General features: G+C 39.0%; 1 protein-coding gene across 1 annotated transcript; it reads left to right on the top strand.

Moving 5' to 3' along the window:
• Positions 1-9546: 9546 nt before the first annotated feature.
• On the top strand, positions 9547-10488 carry LOC138579782 (olfactory receptor 1G1-like). Its single transcript, XM_069650014.1, has one exon. The coding sequence runs from the start codon at positions 9547-9549 to the stop codon at positions 10486-10488; it is 942 nt and encodes a 313-aa protein (XP_069506115.1).
• The last annotated feature ends 2188 nt before the right edge of the window (positions 10489-12676 follow it).

Here is a 12676-nt window from a genome sequence, read left to right as displayed (position 1 = left end):
GCCTCCACCTGCCACTCAACACACCTTGACCATAACAACATACACTGCTCCTCTTCTGCTTGGCTTTGCTAGGCCTTGCTCAGTCGACTAACAACATGTAAATATCTTGTAATTATCTTGTAAATATTGAAATGTATATTGATCTATGTTTGGTGTACATCATACTTCTGTAACATGTAAGAAATGCACCCAGATGCCTTTGGGCCATGTGCGCTATATAAATAAACAAAATACAAATACAAATTAATGTGATTTACTAGACGAAATTGACAGTGATCAGAATACACGATTTACCTTAATTGTTGGAGATTTTAATTACCTCAAAAACGTGAAACCCTGACTAGCAGAGCAAACAACTGGCTATATATCATGAATGATAGAGGCATGATTATATTAAATGGTTGAATATGTGGTGATGTGCCAGCTCAACCAACGTGGAAGAGCCACAAAGCTAAAGCAATAATAGATTGGTTTTATAGCTAAGAAATATCTTGATATAGTGGAAACCTTTACAGTAGTTCCAACAGCATCTACCGATCATAATATCCTGGATATTACTTTTGCAGTATCTGAGTTCCCTGTAATGAAAACTTATCGATCCAAGATTAGTATTAACCCGGCACTAAATTGCATAATATGGATGAATGACAAATTAGATAAACTATTAGGCAGCTTAAATCTACCTGTGATAACAGATTATACGAATGCCTTATGCCTCTTCAAAATCACTAGAGATGAAAGAAAACTAATTATTGGACAACCTATTAAACCATATGATCCAGTGATAAAAAAGAAAAAGGCTGAAAATAGAAAGGCTTTACATCAAATGGTGGCTAATAATCGAGATGAGTACCATGAAGAGTTTGTGACAATAAATACAAGATATACAACTTTTTCAAAACAGCACAAAATGCTGATCAATCAAAAAATAATGAACTCAATATGAAAACTATAGCCACAAAATCTAGTGCCTAGATTTGGGCCCTGCTCAAAGATAGCGTGAACAGCAATAGAACTTGTTATACTCTGAATGGCATTGGTGAAGAAGATTGGGTTATGCATTTCTCTCCCATGTTCTTTAAAATTTCAGAGATCCGGGGGATAATATTGGATGATCCACAGGAGTGTACACCATCGATAGATATATCCGATATTGAACATATTATCAAACAACTAAGTACATCACGGGCATCGGGCCCTGATGGTATATCAAAGGCCAAATTAAAATAAAACCCTACCAAATGGGCTGCAATCTGGCAAAATATCTAAATATAAAGAGTGTAACAAATATTCCAATCTCCTGGAAAAACGCAATCATTTTTCCTCTCTTTAAGAAAGGTGACAGGTTGACTCCTTGCAACTATAGACCTCTGTCTTTGATGTATTTGGCCAGGAAAATCTATTCAAGACTAATTCTAGGTGACTTCAATAAATGGCTGAAAGTCCAAACATTACTGGATCAAAAACAATCAGGATTTGTTGCAGGAATTGGAACTGCACCACATCTATTATTAAGTCAAGCTATTAAGATGCAAGCAATTAACAACAAACACCAATTTACATAGCATTGATCGACTACAAACAAGCTTTCAATACTGACTCTAGATCCACGCTATGGAATACATTAAATAACGCTGGATGTCTGCATCCTTTACTTAGCCTGATGCAGCAGTTCTATACTGGTACAATCGTTCAACTAAACATGAACAAAGAAGGGACTAGGAAAATTGACACCAACACTGGTTTAAAACAAGGGTGTTTGTTTGCATCTTCTCTCTTTAATTTCTATATAGATGACATAAACAAATATCTCAACATGGTAAAATCATTCCCTCCTAAAATGAATCAAACAAGAATAGGATACCTTCTATATGCAAATAACCTCATAATCATCGATCAGACACTGATTGGATTAAGTAGGTCGTTACATGCCTTACAACCACATGCTAGAGATAGCTGCTTGCAAATTAATGTAGAGAAATCTAACATATTGATTTTTGGAGGTAAGCAAACCTTGTTGAACAAAATTAAAGGACTTTGGACTATTGATAATATTGGAGGAGGATTGTACAACTACCCCAAGCCATACCTGTCACAATCCTTCTTCACAAATTGGGCCTCAACTCTGAATATGCCATAATACAATGGGGTACTCTTGCACTATATAGGAAAGTCATAATAAATCCATCTAATCCAAAATGTAAAGTGTTAAGTAGTAGACTAAATGGCAAAGATGAACTGATCATGAAGACTTGGAAGCTAAAATGTGAAACTATGTTGGCTGACATGGCATCATCGAATGAAACTCTCTACGGCAACCCAATGCTAATAAAAAAGAACGTATTAGCAGCGGATTGGGACGATATAACTAGTAAAAGAATTGCCTCAAAAACCCGTTGCCTAAATAAGAATTGCATCAGCAATTCAAATCACAGAAGAGCATATCTGAGAATATTTCCAAATAGGCTTGACCGAAATCTGTTAATTAGATTCCAGCTAAATCTATTTCAAAATAGAACGACCTTAAAACGATGTAAAAAAGAGGAATCAGAGGGATGCAGACTCTGTAACAAAGAGAGAGAAAGACTGAAAAATCTCTGTCTCCTCTGTCCGAACTTAAAAGATTTGAGGTTCATGCAATATACAATAAAGCCAAGTTAGAAGTAGAAAAATGGTGGAACTTGATATATGAAATTGAAGATAAGAAAATAAACTGTGCTATTATTAACTTCCTTGAACTCATGTTTCAAGCCCTGGAGGCAAAGACGAACAATTGAGAAAAGTGATTGACACAAGACTCTCTGATTGCAAACTTGAACGGCCACCAGTTGGCTGTTTTTTCTTTTTTCTTAATGTTTTCTTATGTTTTTTAAGTGTTTTAAGTATCGTAATTACATTTTTGATATCTTAATGATGAAGAAAGTGTAGCATGTATGCAAATATGGATATAACAAAATTAAACAAAATTGTAAACGTTTGTAAAAACTATATACAATAAAAAAAAGTTTAAAAAATTGATAATATGTCCATTGCAGTTGTCAAAATATATAAATATCTGGGCCTGAATATAAATATAAATATAAATTCTAGTAAGGCAGGTATCCCATATAAAGAAGACCTGGAGCTTAAAATGAGAACATTATGCTCACAAGCAAAGCTAATACAGAAAAAGTATGGCAGCTTCTATAGTCTACCAACTATACTGTATTATAAAAAAAAGGTCATACCTACCATACTTATGGATCAGTTGGCAAACTTATATCAGTTCCTCCGAAATGGATCTAAAGGTCTTTATTGGAAAAATATTCTGAGTTGCCAAAAAGCTTCCCTACTATAAGATATGAGTTGGGCCTGATGTCATTGAAAGTAGCTGCAAACTGGACTGCTCTTCAACTATATGAGAAATGCCAAAATAATAGTAAATATGAGTCCGCGATCATTAATATCATCACACAAACATGTGACATCAATGATTATGATATAAGTGGATGGAAAAAAGAATGCAGAAAGATAATGGAAGAACTGACGTTGATTGTGCGCTTTTAACGTGCAATCCTAACTGTGTCAAAAATAAGTTTGGTTATCTGATTGCATAAATGCCATTAATGAATGTAATAATCTCATATTTTTTAGGCAATTAACATTGAAATAAAAAAAGTAAATGACATACCCAAGTATTTGATGAAGCATCCAGACAATTATTATAGATTAAAAATAATGTGCTTTCGATTTGATTTGTGGCCCACAAGAGTTAGACAGGCAGTATGGAATACGGGAAGGGTGGTGAATTCGAAATGCATATTTTGCAATGATGAAACAGAGTTGGAAACCTTGAAACATATAATGTGTGAATGTGGAGCATTAACACAAACAAGACAAGAACATTTCTCAAATTATTTTGGTGATTTTAGATCTGTAGATCTGGAGATGTAAATACTGTCTTGTCCATGATGTGTGATGCACAGAGAATCGCGATGAATATAGCTACCATTAATTATCTGGATAAAAGACAGCTGGGTGATTATTATATCAACACAATCAGAGCTAAAAGAGATGCTCTAAGTTCAGCATGTATATAATACCATAGAACATATATAATGTGATTTCCTAAAACAAAAGGATGGAAGTGTGGGAATCAATGTAGTGAATATAACATAGATAATATTTAGAGGATACAAATGATCAGAAAGCATTGATCAGTGTTTATGTATGAATATATATATGTCTTATAGAATGTTCTTTTTAATGTTTTAACACATTATTTGTGTGATATACTATGATATACTATGTAAATAGAAATATTTATCATTTTCTATATTTGTAAAGTTGCATTGCAACAAAATCAAATGAAACATTTGTTTTTAAAGTAACCACAGGTGACCACTGATTCAGGAAGTAGTGCTGGTGATCCATCCACATTTGACATTAGCCTCTGCACAATGCCAATGTATTCCATCCTCACAAACTACCACTAGGAAAGAACACACCATGCAAAAACATTCAATATAGAGCTTTTATGAGAGATCAGGTGTTGCTGTTGAGTAATACATGGTCGTAGACTTCATGAGCACACCTTGGAAGGAACATACCAATATCAGGATGACTTTATGAATTGTACAGTAAACACGATTTTAGAAGTGCTACACAGAATAAACAATGTATATGTGAACTGGGGAACTATTTTAGACGTATATTTGTTCATATTGGAGTGGGCATATTACTTAAAATAATTATGCAAAGTATTGTGGGTAGGAAATTAGACTTAGACCTGTAGCACAGAACATTCGGTTATCTATCTTGATAGCACTGGCCCTTAGTCTGCCCATAGCATACTATTTATGCAGCAATCTCACATTTCACACCGATCATTCTAATAAAATAATTTAGACTAAATATAATTTTTAGACGGTGCAGCGAAAGGATATTTATTGGGGTTTGTCCGAAATCATAGGTGGGGTGCCTTTGAGACGTTGCTGAAAAACAGTAACACGTGTTGTATGGGTTACAGGAAAACATGTTTGCCTTCCAACCATTAACCCTCTTAAGACATAATAATTATCCACGGACCCTGTGCAAACTATAGTGAAACTACTGGGAACATAGCAGGGCTGACCATGTAGACATTGGGCTGCTCGGTTTGCCGCTCCTTTGGTGCACATGTTACCTCGACAGAGAACACTGATCTAATTGCTCAAATTCATCCATGTACTTACAGGAACAACTTTATTCATGATAGCTTGGACATCCAATGACAGCCTTTCGATGCCATGTATACCCCTGTTACATGAGTGGAAAACATGTATGAAATTACTTTGATTCAAGGACAGGTCACGGACAAAGATACCTGGAAGAAACAGCACAGACCGATTAGTGACGATAATGCAGATGTATGGACAACTCTGTGTATCCATGATACCATGACAACCGAAGCATGTACCAGCAAATAACTCATGGCGTCTTGCATTTATCTGTCAATTCTGCTACTCATGGTGTCTTGCATGTATCTGACAATTCTGCTACTCATGCCGTCTTGCATTTATCTGGAAATTCTGCTACTCATGGCATCTTGCATTTAGCTGGCAATTCAGCTACTCATGGTGTCTTCCATTTATCTGAAAATTCTGCTACTCATGGTGTCTTGCATTTATCTGGCAATTCTGCTACTCATGGCGTCTTGCATTTATCTGGCAATTCAGCTACTCATGGTGTCTTGCATTTATCTGGCAATTCTGCTACTCATGGCATCTTGCATTTATCTGGCAATTCTGCTACTCATGGTGTCTTGCATTTTTCTGTTAATTCTGCTACTCATGGAGTCTTGCATGTATCTGACAATTCTGCTACTCATGGTGTCTTGCATTTATCTGGCAATTCTGCAACTCATGGTGTCTTGCATTTATCTGGCAATTCAGCTACTCATGGTGTCTTGCATTTATCTGAAAATTCTGCTACTCATGGTCTTTTGCTATCTGGCATTTCTGCTACTCATGGCGTCTTGCATTTTTCTGTTAATTCTGCTACTCATGGAGTCCTGCGTTTATCTGTCAATTCTGCTACTCATGGCGTCTTGCATTTATCTGGCAATTCTGCTAATACATGCATGCGTGCTGCCGGACCCTCTATAAGTTGTACAAAAGGCATGGCAGTGCAAAAATGCATGAGAACACTTTGGAAAGTACAGTGCTCTTCAAAAGGAAAGAAACTGGAAATCAGAAACTCAAGGTATAGGGCCTCATTACGACTTTGGAGGTAGACATGCTTAATAATGGCATGGCTGCCTCCAAAACCGTGTCCGGGTTCCCTGAGTGGGGAATTACCGGGCCATTCCGAGTTTGAAGGGCCCAGTAATTCCTCCCTCAAGGAACCCGGGCCCAGACCTTCCCCTTTCCCATTTGAGCCCCCATAGGGCTCAATGGGAATGGGCGCGGGAGCTAACAAAGGGCTTATTACGACCGGCCCGTTGTTAGCTCCCTGGTCCCCTCGCAGGACCCGGTAAGGATGTTTGGTAAAACCAGACGTCCACATCGGGTCCCGCGAGGGAACCTCGTAATATTGCGGAATGGGTTTAACGGGTCCGCCACCATTAGCGGCACCCGTTAACCCATTCCACAATACTTATAATGAGGCCCATAGCCTGACAAAGAAACCTTCCCGTCATCCTGAAACATCAGAAAATTAGTAGGGGCTTTAAAACATGAAAAATCAAGTACACAGTGTGAGTCTCACCAGTAAATGTATCCTCTTGTGTAGCAGGGTGGGCCAAATAGGTCCAAGGGTCCTTCATCAAATTGCAGCAGTAAAAAGCCGGGTTTTATATTGCTGATAAAATATGCTGAGAAAGCGGTATAGAATTCCACTGATCGGAACCCTCACAGAAAAGGCTTAAACACCTGGTCGAACTAAGCAGAATTTCAAAACAACCAGCAGGGCAAGGTTAGAGGTGTACAAGTCTCACCTCAAGAGTGTAGCATTTGAGGTGAGATGGAGGAAAGAAGGTCCCGCCTGAGCCAGGCATCTTTACATAACACATGATAGCCTCATTATGAGTTTGGTGGTATCTCTGTGGTAAGTCCACAGAGATAACACCAAACAGACATAGCGTTACTGCAATTTGTTCTGGCAGAATTACCGCCAGATTACAAGTGGCAGTACGGCTGTGTTAGTCCCCATTTATGGAGTCCATAGGACTCTACAGGGATTTCGGCAGCATTACCACGGCCTGTAATTCTGCTGGCGGTAATTCCGCGGCAATGGCTGTTTTTGGTGGTAATGTGGTGGAATTACCTCCAGCATATTGCTTGAGGTTTTTCCCCCACCTTACCTCCAAACCCATAATTGAGCGGTGCTCTAATGTGTAGGTAATGCAGTGTTACCACTACATTAGCAACGGTTTTGACCACACCGCCTAACTCATAATGGGGCCTAATGTCTTAAACCTAATGTGCTGTTTAATTGATGACCAGTGAAGCTGAGATGGGCACACACATTCTGTATACTCTCAAGTCAACTAGGTCTTTGAGCAAGAATTCTAAGGTTCCTTGCATAGTCTTGCCAAGGACTGAGCAGATGTGGATGTAGCTGAGATCCTAGCCATCAGAGATCCCAGCCATCAGAGATCCTAGCCATCAGAAACATATCCCAAGGTTCCTTGCATAGTCTTGCCAAGGACTGAGCAAATGTGGATGTAGCTGAGATCCTAGCCATCAGAGATCCAAGCCATCAGAGATCCTAGCCATCAGAAACATATCCCAAGGTGCCTTGCATAGTCTTGCCAAGGATTGAGCAAATGTGGATGTAGCTGAGATCTTCGCCATCAGAGACAGAAATTGAAAGTTCTCTATCAGGGTCCTGATTTCAAGACAGAGTTAACCGGGTAAGGATTCAATTCCAACCGGGCAAGGGCGGGGCAAAAACAAACATGGCCAGCGTTGAAATTTCCATAAGGAATCAGATAGCAGAAACAAAGGTATTCATTTTCTGTTGGAATTGACCCTCACCCAGCCTGCATTTTCTGATATGTGTTTTCTGATAGTTTTTTTCTGATATGCATGGCAGTGGTATGTGTTTCCTCATCCATTTGTTCGAATAAAAGGCTGCATGTAATTAACATAAGTGAAAAATGAATAGCCAAAAGAGGGCACCAGTGCATCTAAATGTGTAACACACACACACATTCACCAGGGTCAGAGAAAGTGATGAACATCATGTACAAGTGAATAGGGTGGGCATTCCAAGACATCTAGCACACATCCAATGAGTGAAGGTTAGTTGTGGAATGGAAGATGAATACAGTATTTCCACCTACGTGTTATACACCACACTAGCCAGAACAATGGTAATAGCAGAAGAATATGGACTGACCACGTCATTACAACATTTCATATACAGAGCCACCACTGGCATACGCTATGTCACTGGTGTTGTGGGGCTACTGTACCACCCGGTTGGCTCCACTTGAATGGGATCCCACCTTTTGCCTCCCTGCCCCTCCTTGATCCTCTCCTTTTGAAGGCTGTTGGTCCTTCACCTTCGTCACCTTCCTTTGTGACGCACATTCTCTATCCTTCCTCCCCACACCCTGCCTGCCCCAGACTCACTGCAGAACCCATTTTGCCATGAGCGTGGTAACAGCACGCCAGGCAAAGACTTTGCGATAAGCACCCACACCGATAATGGCACTGTGGACAAGACAGTAATCAGACTTGAAACACCGCTTTTTCAAAGTGTTGAACGTGTCCTGACTTCAGTAGGTGGAGAGAGGATTCAGTGAAGGGTTACATCTATGAGATAAAGGGCGTCATTACACAGAAGGCGGTAAGGGTTAATGGTCACCGGTAATGGTACCAGTGACCGTTAACCCTTACCGCCTTACTACGAGGTCCCTTTGCGGGTAGGTACTTTAACGCCTGCTGTTTAGCAGGCGTTAAAAACCAACCCGCAAAGAGACCAGGGTGCTAATTACGGTACCGCAATTTGCGGCACCGTAATTAGCGCCTTCTCCATTCCCATAGAGCCCTATGGGGGCAAAAATGGGAATGGGGAAGGGCAATGGGGGAAGGGGGAATTACCGCCCCACCAACCTTGGAATAGGGCGGTAATTCCCCTTTCCACCAAGGCGGTGCCAGTATTTTACCGGCATGGACCAAGGTGTAATAGCACTTTGGTCCTCCGCCTACCGTGTAATGAGGCCCAAAGAGTTTCATTAGGGGGGGGCATAGGAGAGTAGGGTTTAACATGAGGAATAAAGCACATCGTCCACAGAATGAGACTCCAAATGTTGCTGGCAACACATGCATTTACTTGAAAGTGACAAATGAAAGATCTGCTCTTGTAGTTAATAATCTAATGGTGTACATATACACACTTAATACCAAGACAAGACACCCTAAATAATTAAAACAGTTTATCTACGGTAGCTAGAGCAGAATTGTTATGCGTGCGTCGCATTGCTGCCAACTGTGTAACCCCTAAACCTTTAACTCTATTCAGTTTGTTGTGCATGTATTTTCAGCTTCAATTAATGTGTCCCAGCATCGCATCAGAGGCATGGCAGGAGCCAATCTAACTTCAGCAGACACCTTCCTGATTGTGGGGTTTATGGATGTTCCACAGCTACTACGACTTTCACTGTTTACTGCATTTTCACTAATTTACGTGCTCACTCTGGTGACAAATATTGTTGTTATAGCAACAATTTACCTGAACTCAAATTTGCACACCCCCATGTTTTTCTTCCTGGCTAATTTGTCCGTCATCGACATTGGTTACACATCAGTCATTTTCCCCAAAATGCTGGTCCACTTCTTTCAGGAGGGCACCCACTTTTCCCTCACGGAATGCCTCCTGCAGATATACCACCTGGGGTTCATGATGTCCACAGAATTCTTGCTCCTCACAGTCATGGCCTATGATCGCTACGTGGCCATCTGTCATCCTTTACGCTACATGACCATCATGAATAAAGAAGTCTGCATCAGGCTGGCTGCTGCAAGCTGGCTGGTTGGTCTCTTGGATTCCATACCTCATGTTTTACTTATCTCTAAACTCTCCTTCTGCGAGTCTCACACCATCAACCACTTTTTCTGTGACCTGACATCGCTGATGAAGCTCTCTTGCAGCGACACTGGGACTATTGACATACTGACCTATATCTTGGTTGCTATAATGACTCTGTTGTCATTCCTATTAATCATCACTTCTTACGTCAACATCATCTCGTCCATCCTGAAAATGAAATCTAGAGGAGGGCAGAGGAAAGCCTTTTCCACGTGTGCCACTCACATCACGGTGGTGCTTTTGTTCAATGGCTCTGTGTGCTCAACATATATGCGACCAAAATATTTAATGAGAGAAAACAAGGTATTGTCATTGTTGTATGTTGCTGTTACTCCACTGTTTAATCCCCTCATATACAGCCTAAGCAACACAGAATTTAAGAATGCACTCAAGAAGACAATGACACAAATGAACAACTCTAAACCCTTTTAATGTTTGTAATTTCCTGATTTAGCTTCCAATTGAAACTCATTTCCAATCTGCTATTAAACAACTGTTCAATCCAAAAACCCTTTGCAATGTTCACAGCATTGTACTTTACCAATTAACAAATAATCACCTTTCTCGCAGTCATCATTTTGAATAGGGGTGTTGGAACCCCGCCTCCATGTGATATGGGAAGATTCACAGAAAACACCTTCATATATTTGATGGCATGGGAATAATTGTGGGTAACTTGGTGGACAGTGGCAGTCCCTTTTACTCTAACATTTATAACTCTGAAGGCCTTTGTGAACTGCCATCTCATACTCTAAGGGAAACATTGTGGCAGTGCTGGCCGCATTGGGGTGCCACCTAGCCAACACCTTTCAAATGTTTAGGGTTTGTCCTGTGAGTGCAGATGAGGCCTCAGAAGTGTTAATCTTCTAGAAAATAGGGATTAAACACTAATACTTTAAAGACATTTTGGGTAAACCTTTTTTGTATGTTAAAAACAATATCTTAATTATATTTAGCGATATAACGTTGCTAAACATTGAATAATCTAAAGTTCACGGGTTAAGGAAAGATCTATCAAACTTTTGAAAAGACATACAACTGAGAATTAGGCAATGCTAGGTTTCCTTTTTATCATTGCAGTGCCTAGGTTTACATGATTAATGATAGCAGGTAATAAAACCATAGAAGGTTGTTTAGCCAAATTTCAATATATTTGGAACGGCACGTAAGTGGGACGGAAACAACACCCTTGCGAGTGGAAGTGATGTTTATTTGACCTATCAGAATGAAATGCAATGTATCACAACACAGACAATCTTTGTACATTTGAGGTAGCGGTCTCAAAATATATCGTCCAATGTGCAGTTAATGTCAGTCAACTTATATTACTTTTCATGTTGACTTCACACTCACACATTTTATCTCATTTCATATTTTGACTTGATAAAACTGGACAATAGCGTCAAACTAATATTAATTATCCTGAGACACTTGCATCCTATTGGCTGCATGCACAACTGTATACTATTGTGGTTGCTGATGCATAATCTAAAGCTACATCAAAGTCTTTGTAATTCTTACAGCAAAAATGTTAATTGAACAATATTGCCGAGAATGGAGACAACTGACACCACTGATGACACTCTAAATAGTTGTTGTTGATGGCATAATTGTATTTGCAACATTTATCCCACTCAGATCAGTAAACAAAGGTTTGACCACAGAGGTAAATCCTTCTCCGGCTGCTTCAAGTTTTATGCAAATTTGATCACTTGGAACCCTGGCTGTAGACATCTTCTACGGTAACCAGCATCAGCAGAGATGACATTTATGTTTAATGGACAAGTCATTTAGATATGGTATGTTTCATAATGTATTCGAATTTGAACACATTACATGTTATTTACAAAAGGCAAAGACATAGCAGCTGTTCAGTGTTATGTTTATTGCTCCACTTAATGTACCTTGTTATTAAAATAAATATTTAGAACACAATTTAACAGTGGTAGATCATTGGTAATGAATATTTAAAAATGAGTGGGCCTGTTCTGTGTTAAGGATATTTCTTGAAGACATATATAATTTCATTTCAAATTTTTACCAAGCCATCGGCGAGCATCTTTTAAATTGTGAGTGATCATTGTTGCAAATTGTGTATGCTTTAAGTGCATTTTCAACTTTCAAGTTGATGATTTTGCATTGTATAATTGTGTTTGAACACGGTCTTCTGATTTTGCGGCTGCTATTATGGAATTCTTGAGTTCTGCAATCAGTAACTCACATGCAGGTTTAAATATTGTCAGAATTATCAAGGTTTCTTTTACTTCTAATATCATGTTTTCAGTATTGTTCGGTTGCGTCATAATCATACTTGTTTTAATTGATTCCCACCCACCTGCCAATCTTGTTTCTTTCCTGACTCACATTATCTTTTCATACCTTATGAATCTTCTTGATAAACCTTAATCAATACATACTAATTATATCTAACCCTATACTAAGTCTACTAGTCTGTACCTATATATAACACCCTTTTTTACAAAGTAAGTAATTGTCATGATTAAAATGCTTTAAAATGTTCTCTCATAGATCTGATATTGTTGGAACAAGCCCATTTCATCAAAGGCCCATTTGTTTACGTCCAATTTGTTCTTTTGTTGTACACATTTAGCTGGCAATA

Source organism: Ambystoma mexicanum, chromosome 3p (genome assembly GCF_040938575.1).
Source record: "Ambystoma mexicanum isolate Mex_15411 chromosome 3p, UKY_AmexF1_1, whole genome shotgun sequence".
Classification (NCBI taxonomy): domain Eukaryota; kingdom Metazoa; phylum Chordata; class Amphibia; order Caudata; family Ambystomatidae; genus Ambystoma; species Ambystoma mexicanum.
Note: the sequence above shows the minus strand (reverse complement) of the source record. Positions and strands in the feature narration are given on the sequence as shown.

What these genes read in the sequence shown, in the direction of transcription:
- LOC138579782 (XM_069650014.1), top strand. Translation starts at nt 9,547, where the DNA reads ATGGCAGGAGCCAATCTAACTTCAGCAGACACCTTCCTGATTGTGGGG.